The sequence below is a fragment of the Adiantum capillus-veneris genome, chromosome 12 (assembly GCF_014529385.1).
Source record: "Adiantum capillus-veneris isolate H3 chromosome 12, ASM1452938v2, whole genome shotgun sequence".
Classification (NCBI taxonomy): Eukaryota; Viridiplantae; Streptophyta; class Polypodiopsida; order Polypodiales; family Pteridaceae; genus Adiantum; species Adiantum capillus-veneris.
Genome location: NC_140942.1, coordinates 119,629,841 through 119,648,563, shown reverse-complemented (window position 1 = coordinate 119,648,563; position 18,723 = coordinate 119,629,841). Strand labels below are relative to the sequence as shown.

General features: G+C 43.4%; 1 protein-coding gene across 2 annotated transcripts in view; it reads left to right on the top strand.

Annotated features, from left to right (window-relative positions):
- Positions 1-17,135, top strand: part of LOC147446416 (RING/U-box superfamily protein) — a 46,479-nt gene extending 29,344 nt beyond the window's left edge. The window contains exons 2-10 of one of the 2 annotated variants that reach the window (XM_086525644.1): positions 2,679-2,759; positions 3,518-3,635; positions 3,730-3,824; positions 3,902-3,973; positions 4,056-4,373; positions 5,323-5,403; positions 15,324-15,441; positions 15,566-15,761; positions 16,577-17,135. In XM_086525644.1, coding sequence (XP_086381770.1) covers positions 2,679-2,759; positions 3,518-3,635; positions 3,730-3,824; positions 3,902-3,973; positions 4,056-4,373; positions 5,323-5,403; positions 15,324-15,441; positions 15,566-15,761; positions 16,577-16,676 — 1,179 coding nt within the window. In that variant the 3' untranslated portion in view covers positions 16,677-17,135. The remainder of the gene's footprint in view (positions 1-2,678; positions 2,760-3,517; positions 3,636-3,729; positions 3,825-3,901; positions 3,974-4,055; positions 4,374-5,322; positions 5,404-15,323; positions 15,442-15,565; positions 15,762-16,576) is intronic. The other variant, XM_086525645.1, reaches the window with a different exon arrangement.
- Positions 17,136-18,723: the final 1,588 nt, after the last annotated feature.

The window sequence follows — 18,723 nt, the reverse complement described above, 5'->3', positions numbered from 1 at the left end:
AGTAAAAAGCCTTTAAAACTCAAAAGCTTCTGGTCCAAAAGCAAAGCCAAAAGCTGCCAGCGTAAATCACGGAAATCCGTACAGCCTGCCACATCATCAGCCAACACAAAACGTAGAAATCTCCCCGCTCCTTTGAGTTAGGGTTAGGGTTTTTGCAATTTTTAGGGTTTTTGGCAGCATAATTAGGGTTTGCAGGTTTTAGGGTTAGGGTTTTCAGGATTAGGGTTTGCAGGTTTTAGGGTTAGGGTTTCCAGAATTAGGGTTTCAGGAGTTAGGGTTTTTGACAGAAATTAGGGTTAGGGTTTTTGCTCTCGGGCAGCCACGTCATCACTTTGTGACAGTTTAGGCCCCTCGGCTACATCTGTAAGTTGGCTCCGTTCTTTAGGCTTTGACACGGCAGCAGTTTGTTACACCTCCTGGTGGGGAAAACTCTTCTTCGCCACCTCCATGGTCATCACCTCCATGCGAAGTATCCATTCCGCTTCGGGCGATGACCATACACTTGAAGGCTTGGGTTCTTAAGTTCACGAGGAACTTGGGTTCTTGTGGTCTTGGGTTCTTGAGGGTCTCGAGTCTTGAGGTTCTTGAGGGTCTTGAGGTTCTTCTTTAGCTTGCAATCTGTGTTAGAGAAGGATCTTCTCTTACCTGAGCTCTTCTCTTTTGCACGGGCACACCCCTTGGCGGCCTTGCGGTCACACCAAGGTTGCTTTTTCCCACCTCACGTCGATTGGCCGGCCGCTAAGTGCACGGTCCGCTCTTAGTGAGTGAAAAGAGGCACAAGGGGAGGTTGAACAAGCCCTTCTTTCTTGGGTTTTCTGTCACTCTTCAAAAACACGATTAGGAATCGACACGCCCAAGAGGACTTCGGTTACGTGCGACCGCAACAAGCAAAAAAAATTCTGTGGCTCTTGTGGTTCTTTCCTTGAGTGATACAGAACACTGCCAAAGCTCTGATACCAATGTAAGGTGCAGCGGAAGTGAAAATTGAACTTTGCTCAAGATGAGTGCTCCGAACTATGCTCAAGGGTTCCTTTTACTTACGGAAGGGAGAGCCTTCCGTTCCTTTAGTGAGAGAGTGCAAATGATAAAAAACAAAGTGGATGACACTGTGAATGAAGGTGCTGAGATTGAGAGATAGAGAGAGAAGAATACGACACTAGAAAAGTTGTCAAACCCTCCTCCGAAGGCCCCACCCTCTATGGCGAGAGCGCCCCTACTATTGATTGCACAATCTCTACAACGCTTTGGACTTGTCGACGACTAGACGGGCTGAAATCTGAAAACGCTAATGGCTGACATCTGCAAATCTTCTGCTGAATTCTGGCTCTATGTCGGTGACGATGTCGATGGCGATGATGCGATGACGACGCGTTGGAAACGCAGATGCTGAAATTGCATTTTTCGGGTTGAAACTGCAAACTACGCTGGATCTGACCGTGCGGCGAGGATCTGCTGCGGGAAGGTGAGATCTGCGAGGTTTGGGACTTCTACTGCGGTGTCTTAATGCTGAAAACTGAAAACGCTTGGTCGAACTTGTGGTTCTGTCGCGGAGAATCTGCAAAATGCTAGTTATTTGATGATCCAAAAAACGCTAGGGCTGAATGCTGTCCAGATGCAAAAACGCTAGGGGTCTGCTGGTCCTGTTGTCACCGGGGCTGATTTGCAATGCAAAAACGCCAGAGCTGGTTCTGCCATGCAAATGCTAGGGTTCATCTGCTGGGTGTCTTGTTGAGAAGGTGCCTGTTGAACAAGTGTTCCTGTTGCCTCTTCTGCCCAAAAGTGCTAGCGCTAGGTTTCTTTATGTACTTGCTTATCAAAATTGCCCTACCCAGTTTCCCAACAAAAGTCACTTAAAAATATAATAAGTAAAAATTGGCTAAAATAGGGAAAATAGATACACTGTAAAAATGCTCCTGATGGGTTCTGATGGACATTTGATGGTCATGCTGTGTGCAACCAGAGGATATACATCTACTCTGAGTGTCTGGACATGCAGGGTCTGTGAACAGACTCACAAAAGTGCCAGATCACTTCCTAAGCTAACTGAACTGAACCCCTGTCATGAAGTAACTTGTCCACGTACACATAGGGTTAGGTGTGCACGTGACACCCATAGTCTAGGTTGTACCTTGTCTGGCTGCCCGAGTTTGGGGCCCGCCGCCCACTTTGTCCGGGTGCCCTCATATGTTTTCATATTTCATTTATTTCTTGTTGGGTCGTGGGGGATTTTTTCTAGGCATTGCCCTACCTCCCCTTGGGCACCTATTTATGGGGCTAGGGGGGGTACCCACTTACATCATCTGGTCATTGTGTATTGGGTCTTCTGCTCATGGTAGTCATGGGGATTATCACCCCCTCTTCACCATATCTTGCGTTTGTGGTCTCTCTCTCTCTCTCTCTCTCTCTCTCTCTCTCTCTCACGCTTCCACGCACGCGCACTCACATAAGCTACATCATTTTCACAAGGGTTTTAAGTTATTCTCACATAAGCTACATCATTTTCACAAGGGTTTTATTGTACTCAGCTTTTAACCTTCTATTTTAATGGAATTTTGAAAATATTCTGGCTAAGTGCCCTCTTTGCATATTTATAGAATCTGCACATAATATATACTCATGTCCTTTCTTTTGGATGTTTCTGATATAATCGTTAAAAGTGCTGTGACTTTCTCATGCAGGCTACAAATCTCTACTGTTTTGTACACAAAATTCCTGTTTGTGGAGAATGCATATGCTCAAGCGATCACCAAATCTGTGTGGTAATCAATCTAAACAGACATCGAATGTCAAAGTTTGTGAGATTTGTTATTTTGTTGCTGTTTTTTTCTTCATGTGAGTCCCAAACAAATCAATCAGCAAGGTATTTAATTGCACTTCTCAATTTGTGCTGTTCATTTAGGCATTGTAGATGGATTTCAATGACTCTGCAGCCTCTGGTCTCTGGTTTGCTTTTGAGCACATCGTTCACGGTTATGTGTTGCAGGAAGTCAAGTCTATAAAGAAGCTCATTGTTGTAATGCATAGTAGGGTGACATGGGTTTCAACTTTTGTTAAGGGAAATGTTGTCAAGAGTGTGCAACTTTGCTGCCATTGAATGCACACAAGCAAAGAAGCGAAAACGATGGGGGGATTTCGTCAATGGTCGATGAATGGAGCATAAGGTGTCCTGGAAAAGCCTGATGTTCCTTGAAATTTGCAGTAGTAATATTCAAACTTGCTTGGGTTGGTTGGAGAATGCTGACGCCACCCTTTTAACTTTTAAGGGGCCGAGGAAAATTGGGTGCTGTTCGGTTCTAAAATCTAGTCGACTTCTCCAGAAGAAAAACAGAGCTTCAGTAGGGCTGCTGAGTGTGTTTGTGCTGTGAGTGTTTGCACTGGGAAGCCTTAACACAAGTCAGGAATTCTTTTGCTCATATTGAGCATGTCTGCTATTAAGGTTCATTTTTGTGAAGAGGTTGGATTTATGAGACATTTAATGTCTGTTTTTTTTTTTTTGGTGAACCTTTTGTGTGAGCAGGTGAGGACATATTCGGAATGGGTAATAGATGGTGACTATGATTGGCCCCCTAAGTGCAGTTTATGCTCTGAAGTACTTCAGCATGGAGAAATTGCAGTCAGTCGACTTGGATGCCTTCGTATGTGTTCCTCTTCAATTATGTTAACAGCTGGTCGTGCCTTGTTCTTATCTTATTATCGTATATTTGAGACATGGTTTGGTTGTCAAAGCAGATGTCTTTCACCTTTCTTGTTTCTCGAAGCATTTGGGGAGTTTCCCTCCTCATACAGCACCAGCTGGATATACTTGTCCAGTGTGCTCAACACCAGTGAGTAACCCCCATTTTATACTCTGCTTCTGATGGATTTATGGCGGGTCTATTGCTTATATAGTTCACACAAGCAGGTGTGGCCTCCAAAATATGTCAAGGACCACAATGTTGCATTATCAATGAATCTGAAGGAGATTATTTTGCAGGTTACTCTTATTGCAAATAAGCCGCTTTCAGTTGATTTTTAGCTGGTTTCTGTTTGTAGTCACATTCTTCTTCTATTTGCAGAATGGGCTAAGTAAAAATCTTCTTGGAAATGAAGCTGTAGTATCTCAGCCACCTGCTCCTCCTGCTTTTGCTTCAGCTCCCTTGACTAATTTATCTACCTTAAATCATACTGGAAATCAAACAGAGAATCTCACTAAAGGCAACAGTGAGCAATTTTCAGCCACTAAACCTCAGTCTGCTGCCTACCGGATTGGAGATGGTGTAAGCGCTTCGAATGCTAATGTTACACAAGAGGGCAATGAAGCCGTGCATGACACTAGCAAGGCACACACATCACTGAACATGGCTGCTCTCTCAAAACTAGCTAGCCCTACAGCTGTAAGTGTGAAAGTTTTGTTTGGTAACATCTTTTTGAGATGCTGGATGTTATGTATGCTAGTTAAAGCTGCACAAATGTCATGACAAAGAAACCGTGGCGAAACTTTCTGTATTTTTTAGGCTTTAGTTTTGTATCAATTTGTTTTTTAGCCATTTTCTCGAGAATAAACATCTTCCTTCTACCATGCATTTTGTTTTCTTAGATTCGTTTGTTGCTAATTTTTGTCCAAGCTTCTTCACAATTAATAATCAGGGGTCAGCCCCCTCATGAACAACCAGGTTAGCCAGCCTATAAACAAGGGTCAATGCAAACACACTCACTGACATCCTCACATATGTGAGGTGAATTCCCCCAAACACCCCTTTTTTGTTCTTCATTTTTAATAGATTACAAGTGTATTAACTGCTTCATATATCCTTTGCTTATGCAAGGTGTAATAAGGGGTGTCCCCTCTTGACCACACGTTAAAGTTTTGCCTCTCAGGTGAATGAGCTATGAGGTCCTGTTGTTTATTTAGTCATTTTCAGGTATTTTTTACTTATTTGACGCGATGAATTGAGTCAGTCAATTCTGGCCCCCTTTGTGATGGCCATCTATTTTATTGGCAAGTTTGTCGATTCAATGAATGTGTCTGTGTGTGTGCGTACACGCGTGCAGGCGCTTATTGTAGACTCTATGCAATGTCTTCAGAGACATCTTGATGTATTACATGCATATGCACATGATAGTGGTCTCTTAGTGAACGTTGGTAAAACCAAGGTCATGGTGTTTAATACTACAAGTTAGTGGATGAAAGAATCAGTGCTAGTGTTTCTGTATGGGGATGAGGACAATAGAGTGTGTGAACTCTTATACTTATTTAGGAGTGGTTTTCAGTGGACTCATCTTCTCCATGAAAGGAGCCTCGCACTAAGCTGTGGTTGTTTGACACCTTGGTTACATGTACAGATATGGGGCCCTAGCACAGGGCACATGCATGATGATTTGCGATCGATGGAGAGACCTTTAGTCTCCATGATATCCAGGATGGTAAGGGGCCAATATGGGAGTGTTTCTTTTAAAACGCTATTTGAAGGTTTAATTATTGAAGGCCTCAATCCACGTGGTCTCCTGTGCTTACAATCCAGAGGAGTCGGTGGTAGAGCCCGTGTAGAGAGTGTAATATTTTTAGCATAGATAAATGAAAATTATTTTTGTGCACACAGAATGAATTTATTGGTACTAATTAATTATGAAGGGGTAAATTAGTGTTTCTTTTAAAATGCGATTTGAAGGTTTAATTATTGAAGGGCCTCAATCCACGTGGTCTCCTGTGCTTACAATCCAAAGGAGTAGGTGATAGAGCCCATGCAGAGAGTGTAATATTTTTAGCTATGGCTATAGATAAATGAAAATGATTTTTGTGCACACAGAATGAATTTATGAATTTATTGGTACCAATTAATTATGAACGGGTAAATTTTCCGGTGCAAGTGCCATTAGGAAAGTTATCTGTGCCTGGATAGTATGATAAGTAGAACAGTTTCCGGACACAGTGCATGATAGTTCAAAAGAAGCACATCAAAAAGATGGTGTCGTTAGTTTAGAAAAGCTATAATTTAATGGTTTTGGGGTGGCCGCCTAAGAAAGTGGCCGGTTGGACACAGTGGAAATACGACCCGGTGGGAGCCAGTAGACTGAGTCAGGAGAGACATGAAATCGGCTGAGTTAGAAATGCTCCAAATTGGCTAGAAACCTTGGTTTTAACGCTCGTTGTTAAGGTTTAAAACCTTAAAAAATGAGTGTCCGGGTCAATATGAAAGCTGTCAAATGATTTAACATTAAAATAAGACTTAAAAACTACAGCTCCTAGCGTAAGTTTTAGAAAAACACCAGCGTAGGCAGCTTGTGAGCTCTCTCTCTCTCTCTCTCTCTGCGGTGCCATCTGGCAAGCAAAAAGCATGCGCTAGGCCTAGCGCTACCTATTGGGACTCCTCTGCAGAGGTTTTCACACACACACACACACACACACACACACACACACACACACACACAGAGCTTTCTCTCTCAGTACGTAGTTCAGCCCTCTCTCTCTCTCTCTCTCTCTCTCTCTCTCCTCGCTCAGTTCAGCTCTTTCTCTCTCCCATTAGCAATCTCTTGCTCAGAGCTCTTGTGAGAGTAGTGTAGAGCCTACACAACTTGCGATGAAGGTGTAGGGCAGCCCATAGAGCTTGTGTGCGTCCTTGCAGGGAGTAGATGCACTTAGACAAGCGTAGTACTAGTTGCCCATACAAAATTTCAGCATTCCGACAAAGTCCAAAAGCAATTACCAGCCAAGGGGCACTCGTGTTACGCGAGCATATATTAATAAAAGCTTCTCCTGCACAAAAAATTCCAGTACGAAGTAGACATAGCCGTTCTCGGTTACAGGTATAATGAATTTCAGCCAATAGGCTTATGAATCCATGCATTTCTATGCATCAGAAAGTTGTATGGGACATGAACAATGTCGGGTTCTTATTCTTATAATAGTATAGAAAGTAATACAAATCTCCTTCATGGGGGGGGTGTGGTGGGGGCGGTTGTGGGTCTAGACTAGCCCATCTTCTGGTCCCTAGTGCTGTGTCGATTTTTTGCATTGTTTTTATTCAATTTTACGTAGTGCAGAATTCCACGTGAAATAGTAAATTAGCTTTAAAGTATTAAGTGCATGCTTCCGTTTATGTGACAGTGGTATCAGAGAAGGTCCTCTCGTGTTCTTTCTTAATGAGAGATGGTCCTTGGCAGAAAAAATACCTGTCAAGGCAAGACAACATAAGTGCTCGATTAGCTCAGGCAATAGATGGCAGAGTTGCAAGTTGCTCTTGCTCAACCAGAAGTGCAGAAAGTGCTTCAGACCCTTGAAAAAGGGAAAGCAAAGATGGTGGAAGAGCCACCTTAGACTCCCCTAATGCCAACTCAGGGAATACCTCAGATTGGGGCTCCAACACAGCCTCAGAGGGATCTTGTAGTGAGAACCTCCCGACAGCACGAAGAAGAATGAATCCCTTCGTCAAATTACTCTTTTATGAAGAACCTGGATAGTATTATTCTTGATGAGGATCTTCAATTGAAGCTGTAGATCAACCACTGGAAGTAGAAAAGCAAGACGAGGATCAACGACTCAGAATTCCGGCCACAAAGATTCCAAAGACATCTCCAAGAAGCGCTCCTGACACCACAAGAAGAAGAAAAATATGCTCAAAGCTGGAGATAAAGATGTCAAATTCAAATCCTATAATATAAGGAGGGTTGTTACCAAGGCTCTTGCTTTCATTCGACAATTTCTTTGCAGAAGGTAACTTCTCAGAATGCTCGAAATTGTGCTATGCTCGCATGTATCTGAAGGATACAACTAGCAATTGGTGGCTTACCACAAGTGACAATTCTGGAAAAACGCGAACCCAAAGATTGGGAGGTGTAATCACTTCTGGTGAGTGATCGAATGGAAACACGGGGATAACCTCAATCTACACACTTCAATACTTCAAACATTTAATATCTTAGAGATGACATGACTTGGCGGAGTTCCGAGCCTAGACTCGTCGGTCAGACTAGTGCCCCTATTGGTATTTCTTTATTATTGCTTCAAGTTTGTACAACTCGCAACTCTTCAAGCTCTGCGTCCAGATGCCCTAAAGACTAGATGTCACGTGCGCACTTCACTTGCGCTACATGGACATGTTTCTGCTACAGTCTAGCATGAGTCATTGGCTTAGGAGTGAGCCTGACACTTGGTGAGCCTCTAGCAGGACGTGCATGCCTAGGCCGGTCATAGTTGAATACCCTCTCTTGCACACGACAACATTTCAGCACTTAGGCAATTTATCGCGTGTGAACCGCCACTTGTGGCATTATTATTAAGTGACTTTTCACATTCCCAAATCGTGGAGTTTCAGCCATACTGTCAACCCAGGTCATTTCACCTATAAAGGGCAGCCTTTGGGCGCTTAGAAAAGGCAGAGAACCAGGGAATTGGCAGTGGCACCAAGCCGTGCCGTAGGAGCCCTAGCAGAAGCCCAACGTTTTTCAACATGACGAGCCCCTGATGACCAGCTTTTTTCAGCTAGAAGATCAGCATTTTCAGCCCAAGACAGCCAGCTTTTTCAGCTTGAAGCGTCCGCAAAACCTCAGTCTAGCCTCATCATGGTTGCAGACCTTAGCCATTGACATTGCTACCAGATTCCGACATTCAACCTTAGCATCATCCTCGTCGCCGTCGACATCATCGTCGTCGATCGCACAGAACCTTAGTACCCAGTTCCCTTGTGCCTTGACTTGACCCCTGCCTAGCTCAGCGTAAGGATCCATAGATCCCATAAGTACCTTGTCGTTGTCATTATCGTCGTCGACATAGACCCCATCAGTATCTCGTCGTCGACATAGAACCCATTAGTACCTTAGCACCCAACAACACCTTCAGTACCCCAGTACCCTTCAGTATCTCAGTAGTACCCAATATCAGTAGCATCAGTACCCATTAGCATCAACATCTCATCATTTAGCATCATTGTATTAGCATTGTGCAAGAATAAAGAAAGTACTTGCTTTGGCAACAAAGCAAGGGGGCCCTTGAGGATTTGGGACCCGACATTCGATGTCGTCTCTCTCTCTCTCTCTCTCTCTCTCTCTCATTCAGTTCAATTCAGTTCTTTCAAGTGAAGTAAAGTTTCCCTTGTTTGTGCGGAGTACTAGATCCGAGCTAAATCCTTAAACTCTTTGTAAGGTGCAGCGGAAGTGAATGTTGAACTTTGCTGAAGATGAGTGCTCCGAACTGCACTCAAGGTTCCTTTTACTTATGGAAGGGAGAGCCTTCCGTTCCTTTAGTGAGAGAGTGCAATGGACACAAACAAAGTGATGAACACTGTGAATGAAGGTCCATGAGATTGAGAGATACAGAGAGAAGAATACAACACCAAAAAGTTGTCAAACCCTCCTCCAAGGGCACTTCTCTCAATGGCGAGAGAAGTCTATTCTATTGATTGCACAATCTGGTACAAGATGATGATGCAAATCTAAGTGATGCTATGTCGAGGACGACGGAGGTACCGACGATGACAAGACTAGGGCTGAAACTAAATGCTTGGACATGCTTTGTGAATCTACAATTGTCGACGATGACGGGGCTGATCTGTTGCCGCTAAATGCTGTCCTTGCTGTCCTTAAAACGCTTGTCTTGCTGTCTTGAAAAACGCTGGCTTGCTGGTGTCCAAAAACGCTATCATGTAGGATGAAAACGCTATCAACTACTACATTTTTGGGCTAATTTTTTCGATTTAATGCTTCTTTTAGTGCTAGGCTTCATTATGGCTGAGTCTGCCCTTGATCTCCGGATTCATGATAGAAACTCAGTACGCTGAACTTTGTGTTGATGTATGCTCATGTGTGTGTGTGTGTGTGGTGTGTGTTGTGTTTGGGAGCATATATTAGTACCTAGTTCTACACCCACTATTGGGCACTGACGACGTTAGTGGGGATGTCGTGGTATTTAGTCAATACTATGCATGATGGAGCTGATGGTTATATTGTCTTGTGGGTGACTACCATGGGTCTATACCTTGCACTTTCCTTTAAGGGTGAGCCTGGGCTTATCCTGGATTCATCTAGGTATATCATGTAGGATGAAAACGCTGGTGTAAGGTTGCTGAAAATCGCTGTATTTGTTGAGGGGGAATCCTCTCAGACTTCGCAAAACCCTTAGAACGGTAAGAACGGTAAGAACGGTAACTCTTCTAACCAATCTTCCAATAGTCTCTTAGAAAAGAACTCTCCAAATGAACCTAAGGGTAAGGCTAACACAATTGCTAAACCTAAGCTCACTCCAGATGAAAAGGTAGCACAAGGAATTTTAGGAGGATACATCACGTCGGAAGAGCAAAGCAGTTATTCTAAGGAAGGTTGTTGTTTTCATTGTCACATTAAGGGTCACATAAAAAGAACATGTCCTGAGCTTGAATTGAATGAATCCAGAACCTACTTCCTCTGTCAATGCAATAAATGAGAATACGAGTGTAACCCAAGTCTCTCATGATCCTCCCATTGATAAGTCTCTCATTAAGTGTTATGGTCATGTGAATGGTCAGCGTTTTGTCATATTGTTTGACCCTGGTAGTATGCATGATATGATTAGTGACTCTCTTGTCGAAAGAGCCCGCTTGGAGGTTAGCAAGACAGTGCCTTGATGTTTTGTTCACTGTTCAACAAGTGTCCTTCCGTAGAAAATTTGTAGTCTTTCCTCTCTCAGGATATGATATGCTTTTAGGCATTCGATGGTTTCATGAGCATAACCCTCTCATTGATTGGGCAGCTAGTACGTTCACTTTCAATGCTAAAAATGACTCTCCCATTGTCATTTGTGGGGAGCAAGTTGTTCATTCTTCATCTCTCATTTCTAATGTGTAGGCGAAGATTGACAGGATTTAGGAGAAGGAGACTCTCTCCGTCTCGTCTTTTCCAAAGGATGACACACATGAAGATTTGCATGATGCATGATGATTTGCATGATTAAGATGTGATTTCTCACAAGCATGATAATTTGCAGGAAAAAGATGTGATTGTTCACAAGAATGATGGGTTAGTTGATGCTTTTTCTAGTGAAGCTAACCTCATTGCAGAGTCGATCAATCACGAAGATCTTGGCTCTCGAGTCGAGGTCCACAGAACCCCCATAGAAAGATTCTATAGATCCTGAAGAACCGATCTTGGCTCTCGAGTCAGGTCCAAAGAACCCCACCCACCCCCCCCCCCCCCCCCCCCCATTATGTGTTCGCATGATTAGTCAGTAGGCATTGATCGAGTGTTTTATTCGTGATCGTTTCCTGTATTTTAGTTAGCGTCTTTATGTGATGCCTTTTCATAGGCATGCCATGTTGTACGTTGAGCACGATTCACTCATGAATGAGCATGGATGTATGCGGAACTCTCATGAAAAGATGAAATGTTTGCATTCAAGGAAGTCACATTCCATGTCTCTTCCTTGGCATGACACAATCGTAGAAAGAGCACAAGAAGGATTGAGCATCAAGCATCGGCTTTTCCATTGTGATTTGCCACAATTCATTGATTTAGATCAAAAAGTCAAGATTCGACCCCATTGTTTGCGTGTCTTTGATGAACGGTTTGGCACTCCGTCTCTATGTTCATCTACATTGCATGCATAGGCTCTACAGAAGAGCAGTGTTTTTTCAGTCAGGTATGATCATGTTTTTGTGTTGGAAGTGGTTTCATGAATTTTTAGCCTCGGAGATTCTTGAAGAAGGTAGACACATGACTATCGACAAAGTTGAAGCATTGAAGGAGCCTCATAAGACTTTGTGTCGCTTTCGGCGCAGCCCAAAGAAGCAAGCATTGTAGACCTTTATGAAAGTTCAAGTATTGCACGACCCACACATCAGAGTGGGCTGGCGAAGAGTTCTTCCCAGGATTCATCCAAACATTGTTGACGATCTCCCTCGATGCCATATAGTTCGGTACCAGTACCTCACTTTGAAAAGGAGGGGATGTCACGTGACACATCTAACCCTATGTGTACGTGGACAAGCTACAACATGACCAGGGTTCAGTTCAGTTCAGTCAGCCTAGCTTAGGAAGCGATCTGGCACCTTTGTGAGTCTGTTCGCAGACCGTGCATGTCCAGACACTTAGATTAGATGCATATCCTTTGGTTGCACACAGCATGGTTATCAGCATTACCATGAGAATCCATCAGGAGCATTTTCCAGTGTACAAAACCTATTTTTCCTATTTTTGACATTTTTCACTTATTATTTTTAAGTGACTTTTGTTGGGAACTAGGTAGGGCAATTTTGCTAAGTTTGTATATAAGAAACCTAGCGCTAGCATTCCACAGCAGAAGAGGCAACAGGAACTCAGTTCAACAGGCACCTTCTCAGCAGGACCCCCAGTAGGCCTAGCGTTTTTTGCATCAGCAAGAGATCCTAGCGTTTTTTGCATCCACAGACCAGCCTTGGCGATTTTGCACTTGCAGATTCCCGGCGACAGTAGAACAGCAGATCAGCCTAGCGTTTTGCATTGCAAGACAACCGGTAGCAGCAGAAAGCAGAATTCAGCCTAGCGTTTGTGGATCAGCAAGACCAACCAGCGTTTTGCAGATTCTTCGCGACAAGATCCACAGCAGGACCAATGTTTTCAGTTTTCAGCAGTCAGACATTGCAAAACAAGTCCCGAACCTTGTAGATCTCATCTTCCCGTAGTAGATCGCACGGTCAGATCCAGTGCAGTTTGCAGATTCAGCCCGGAAAACGCAGATTTCAGCATCTGCATTTTCAGCGCGTAGTCGTCGTACCATCGTCACCGACATAGAGTCAGAATTCAGCAGATAAAGATCTGCAGATTTCAGCCCTTAGCATTTTGAGATTTCAGCCCGTCTCGTCGTCGTCCTCATTGTCGTCGACATCATCGGCAAGTCCAAAGCATTGTAGAGATTTGTGCAATCATAAGTAGACCGCTCTCGCCATAGAGAGTGGGGTCTTTGGAGGAGGGTTTGACAACATTTTGGTGTCGTATTCTTCTCTCTCTATCTCTCAGTCTCAGCACCTTCATTCACAATGTTCATCCACGTTGTTTGTGTCCATTGCACTCTCTCACTAAAGGAACGGAAGGCTCTCCCTTCCCAAGTAAAAGGAACCTTAAGCATAGGTCGGAAAGTTCAACATTCACTTCCGTTGCTTCTTACATTGGCGTTTTCAGCCCTGCATGGTGGCGTTTTCTGGACCAATACATCAACGTTTTACACCTGCGACAGTCAGCGTTTTTGGACCAGCAAGGGGTAGCGTTTTGCGACAACAAATCAGCCAATAAGGAATAGCAGAAGGAAAGCAAGTTCAACCAGTCACTGTCGTCGTCCCGTCGTCTTTACAGTACTCAGTTTTCAGCCTTAGCATCGTCGACCTCGACATAGCATCACTTAGATTTGCATCAGCATCTTGTATCAGATTGTGCAATCAATAGCATAGACCTCTCTCGCCATCGAGAGAGGGGCCCTTGGAGGAGGGTTTGACAACTTTCGGGTGTCGTATTCTTCTCTCTCTATCTCTTAGTCTTAGCACCTTCATTCACAATGTTCATCCACTTTGTTTGTGTCGATTGCACTCTCTCACTAAAGGAACGGAAGGCTCTCCCTTCCGTAAGTAAAAGGAACCCTTGAGCACAGTTCGGAACACTCATCTTGAGCAAAGTTCAACATTCACTTCCGCTGCACCTTACATTCACTCTTTGTAACGGGGTTGTTGGAGTCCGAATCTCGGCGTGAGCCACTTGATGAACCACCAACATCTTTGTCCGGCGCCGGTCGCGAGGTGAGAGCCTGTCGGACCAACTTTTGCATGCGTAGGTCTCTTTGAACCTGACGATCGGCCTCTAAGGCCGCTCGTCTTTCTTCGGCTGCCTCCTTTCGTTGTGCTTTTCTTTCTTTTCGTGCATCGCGCTCGCGTTCCAAGGCAATGCGAGTCGCTTCTTGTTGTGCCATCATGTCCATCATTGATTTGACCAAAGCCTCCATAGGATTCAGTGCAAATCGTGGCGTAGATGGGGAAGGGGAGGGTTGGAAAAACCTCCTGGTGGGGAAAATTCTTCTTCGCCTCTCTTATGCTCATCACCTCCAAGCGAAGTATCCATTCCGCTTCGAGTGATGACCATCCACTGAAGTTTTGGGTTCTTAAGTTCACGAGGAACTTGGGTTCTTGTGGGTCTTGGGTTCTTGGGGGTCTTGAGGTTCTTGTGGGTCTTGGGTTCTTGGGTTCTTGGGGGTCTTGAGATTCTTGAGGGTCTTGAGGGTCTTGGGGTTCTTGAGGCTCTTGAGGTTCTTGCGGTTCTTCTTTCGCTTGCAATCTGTGTTAGAGAAGGATCTTCTCTTCACCCAAGTTCTGCTCTTTTTCGCGGGTGCACCCCTTGGCGGCCTTGTACTCACACCAAGGTTGCTTTTTCCCACCTCACGTCGATTGGCCGGCCGCTAAGTGCACGGTCCGCTCTCAATGAGTGAAAAGAGGCACAAGGGGAGGCTGGACAAGCCCTTCTTTCTTGGGATTCTTGTCACTCTTCAAAAACACGATTAGGAATCGACACGCCCAAGAGGACTTGGGTTACGTGCGACCTCAACAAGCGAAAAAATTTTCTGTGGTTCTTGTGGTTCTTTCCTTGAGTGATACAGAACACTGCCAAAGCTCTGATACCAATGTAAGGTGCAGTGGAAGTGAATGTTGAACTTTGCTCAAGATGAGTGCTCCGAACTGTGCTCAAGGTTCCTTTTACTTACGGAAGGGAGAGCCTTCCGTTCCTTTAGTAAGAGAGTGCAACGAAAACAAAGTGATGAACACTGTTAATGAAGGTGCATGAGACTGAGATACGACACCAAAAAGTTGTCAGACCCTCTTCCAAGGGCCCTTCTCTCGATGGCGAGAGAAGTCTATTCTATTGATTGCACAATCTGGTACAAGATGCTGATGCAAATCTAAGTGATGCTACGTCGAGGACGACGATGGTGCCGACGATGACGAGACTAGGGCTGAAACTGAATGCTTGGAGATGCTTTGCGAATCTGCAACCGTCGACGATGACGGGGCTGACATCTCCCAAAATGGACATAAACTTTTATCTTGGACAGCTGCTCAACATCAGTGTGGAGGTTTGTACAAGTATCTGTCTTCTTTTTTCATTCTCTCTCATGGTAATTTTCAAGACAGACCATTCCTCCCAGATTTTTCTACTATGGTTTCTGAAAACGTTTTTCCTAATCTCTGGCCCTGTTTTTACGTTTTCAATTACATTCAGAATTTGTCTTCGCTTATTCAGCTTGTTGGTTTTTGCACAGTTACTCCTCTTTGTATTGGTCTCACCTTGTTTATTTTGAAGAGTGCTTTCTTACATCATTGTGGAAAAGTAATGTCAGTTTTTTTCCTTTTTTGTGGTTTAAGATAAATCCTGGAGCTATGACAAGAAAGAATTCAGCTCGTGTTGAGAAGATTGGGCTGGATTACACTGAATATGATGGTGAAGATGAGGATGAAGCAAGCAAAAAATATGCCAAGCGTGGTAATATTTTTGTCTTTTAGTTTTACACTGGGCTTATTGAATGCTTCCAGGAATTCAATTGGTAATGTTTTGTAAATTTGATTCTTGTGTCTGCTTACTGTTTTATAACCTGATATGTCCAAAGGTCCACTACAGAAGCAAGCTTTGAAATATTTGTTGCCCTTCTCACCAAATGCTTTGCCCACTCTTCCAACTACTATGCCTTCCCGTAAGGATGATCATAATGTATACGCTGAAGATATAATTGAAGGGCGGCAGCGAAGACGGGCCCGCTCATCGGGACTTAACACGAAAAAGATTTTACTTCTGGTTGCAATTATGTGAGTAAACTTTCTTGTGTATTTGTTGCATTAACTTTTGAATCACCTTTCAAGCTCCAAGTTCCACGTTTGGTTTATTGTTTGATATCTGAAAGTTCTGTTAAAATTGTGTGATTATTTTGCATTCCCTATTTTGCCGTTCCCTGTTTGCAATTTGACTGTGGTAGACAACCATGGGTCAATTTGAGAAAAAGGGGCATACGTGCACGATTTTTGCTTGTTCAACCCATGTAACTTCTCACAGGAGACTCAGCATGCATCACAGCCGGTGAAATATCAAAGCCACACATACGCACACATGCACGTGTGTGCACACAACAGTAGTTTGGTTGAAACCAAGAACACAGGACTAGTTTGTCTAGCTACAAGCACCCTCACAAAACGTTAAGATTATGGGGGGCCCAAACATCACTTCAATGCTAAGGGTTCACTTTGTAGTCTCAACCTGTGGCTGCATTATTAGAGTCATGGCTATCTCCTCCATTTTGTTCCGCATGTGACATTTATTATTTGTCTTGTCATCATGCACCAATATTTATTAACCTAGAAGCCATTGCCTGTCGCTTCAGCTATCCGCGTCCATGCTAATGGAGACATTTTTCTCCTGTTTGGAGAGTGATCTGGGCATTGTCATATAGAATCGGTCATGTTTTTGGCTCTGAATGACATTGTCTTACTAGGTCCTATTTTGTGAGGTTGTAATGGTTTTTCACTATTTTTTACTTTTATAGTGCTTCCAAGTCCATGAGTTGTTCCCCTAAAGAACACTGCATTTGTGATGAATCTGAATTTTTTTGATTCGTGCTTGACAACAGGTCGTGCATGGTCACGATGCTGCTTTTATATTACCGCTTATTGCAAGGTACACCCTCGGAGGATCATCCCGAGTTGAACAACAACCAAGCGGAAAGATAACGGTTGCATTAGAGGTGCTTCAGTCAAGTGAATTTTGATCTTTTTGCATGCTGGCCCTCCTTAAAGCCAAGGAATACATTGCAAGAAGCGGCCAAGACCACTTCAAGGGGGAACAGTTTTTCATGTGGTCTACTAAAAGAGAGAAGGTGCTTGCTTCGAAACAAGCTGGCTAAAGAGATCGTCCTGATGATGAGTTTATTATTCATTTTTGTCACGCAATGGAGGCAGGTCATTCTGTTTAATATACCAAGTGATTTATAGGTAAATGTTGGAGATATCATAAATGTATAAGCTGCTGCAGACATGGTTAAGCAGCTACAATGTATCATTCTCTTTTGAGGTTCTGGCTTGCACTGCAGGTTAGTTTGCTTCGAAGTGTATGTAACTTTTTCACCTGGGTTATTATTGCAGTTTTATAGGAAGTTCCAGATAATGAAAAGTGGTACACAGTTTTCTCTAGTCCAGTCGGCCACGTCCCGGACAATGGCGCACCAGTTTTTATCGTGCAAGTGGGGCTCTGGGAGTGTTATAGTGAAGTGTACATCAAACGACATCCCTATCCTTTTCATTTCTGGTTTGGGAAGAAAATGAAGTAACTCCTTTATCTCTTTACTTCATCACTTAAAAAGTCCTTCAGTGGCCTCTCCTCATGTGGAACCATTTTATTTGCACGAGTGATTGCTATACAGAATCTGGTGTTTTTTCTTCGAGCCCCCCCCCCCCCCCCCCCCCCCCCCCCCCCCCCTCCGGGGCTCTTTTTGTTCTTCCTTCTGTCTTGAAATTGAAGAACTAGCGAGCATTCAAACATGCTTGCTTGTAATTTTTTATCAGTGTAAGAGACAAGCTGAAATGAAAGTAAGAATCTTGAAACAGCGCTAAAGTGAGTAATGGCTGATTAGTCAGAGTGATGCATAGAATGAGCTCTCGATATTGAGTTGCAAGGTACCTAGAAGTTTCTAGGAGAAAAGCTAGTAGTATTATGAGATGCCAAAGGCGTCTGTTTCATTCCTTGAGGATGGCATAGTCTTTGGAATCTAGAATTCTACCAATTAAGGATCTATTTTCATATAGACCTCCCTTGCAAGCCCCTCTAGAACATCAAAGTAGGCGGAAGAGATGAATTGTACCATCCTTATTAGGACACACCATTTGCACAAAGTTTCATTTGTATGCTATGCCACTATAGACATCCACTTTGACCACTTCGACGACAATTTCGAGGGGAGGAGAAGCATTAGCCACAACAAATTTTGACAGCATAAACGCTATGTGGTTGACATCAACACCACAAAATGTTTTGAAGCTTTGAAGTAAGCATTCACCTTTGGCTTTCCGACATCGAAGGCGTACAAGCATCATATTGACTTCACGCCTACCACTTAGTTGCCGACTACTTTCTAGGGCAAGTATATTTTGATCTATACATTATCGTTAAATTTTCTTAGTTGAATATCGTTTGTTTTCTGTGCATTGACAGCTTAGTGGATGGAATGCATATTAAACATTGTTATTGCTTTCTTGAATGGTGATATATTTCAAGGGGAGTTTTCAACTAACCAACCGAAACGTGCGTTTTCAAATGCCACGAGTTCTTTTGTTTACATCTATATTCTATTTAATTTTCATGCCTTGAATATTTCAAATACTCTCGGATAAAATTGACTGGCGGCCACTATGTATCGGTGAGAACTTCTCTACAAAACTAGTGTTTAAAGAGCAATGGTTGAAAGAGGGATGTTCTTTTACGATCACTTTTAGAATGCTCCTCAGTCTATGCTTGGCTTCGGCACGTTGCAATATCTTTCACTTTCTCTAAAGAAAAGTCCATATTGCCCGGTCCCTTCCTCCAAAACTTCAGAGTGTTTCAAATTAAACTTCCATAAAAAATAGTGAAGTGCTTATGATCAAATGGTGTGCCTCATGTGGTACACATCTCTATCTCCAGGTCCTTGCATGTGTTTATTGACTTCTTCAATGATGAGGAGGTCAAGAAGACTGCTACTATCCTTATTTGTAAGTTAGAGGAATGTTTTGATTTTTAAAATGA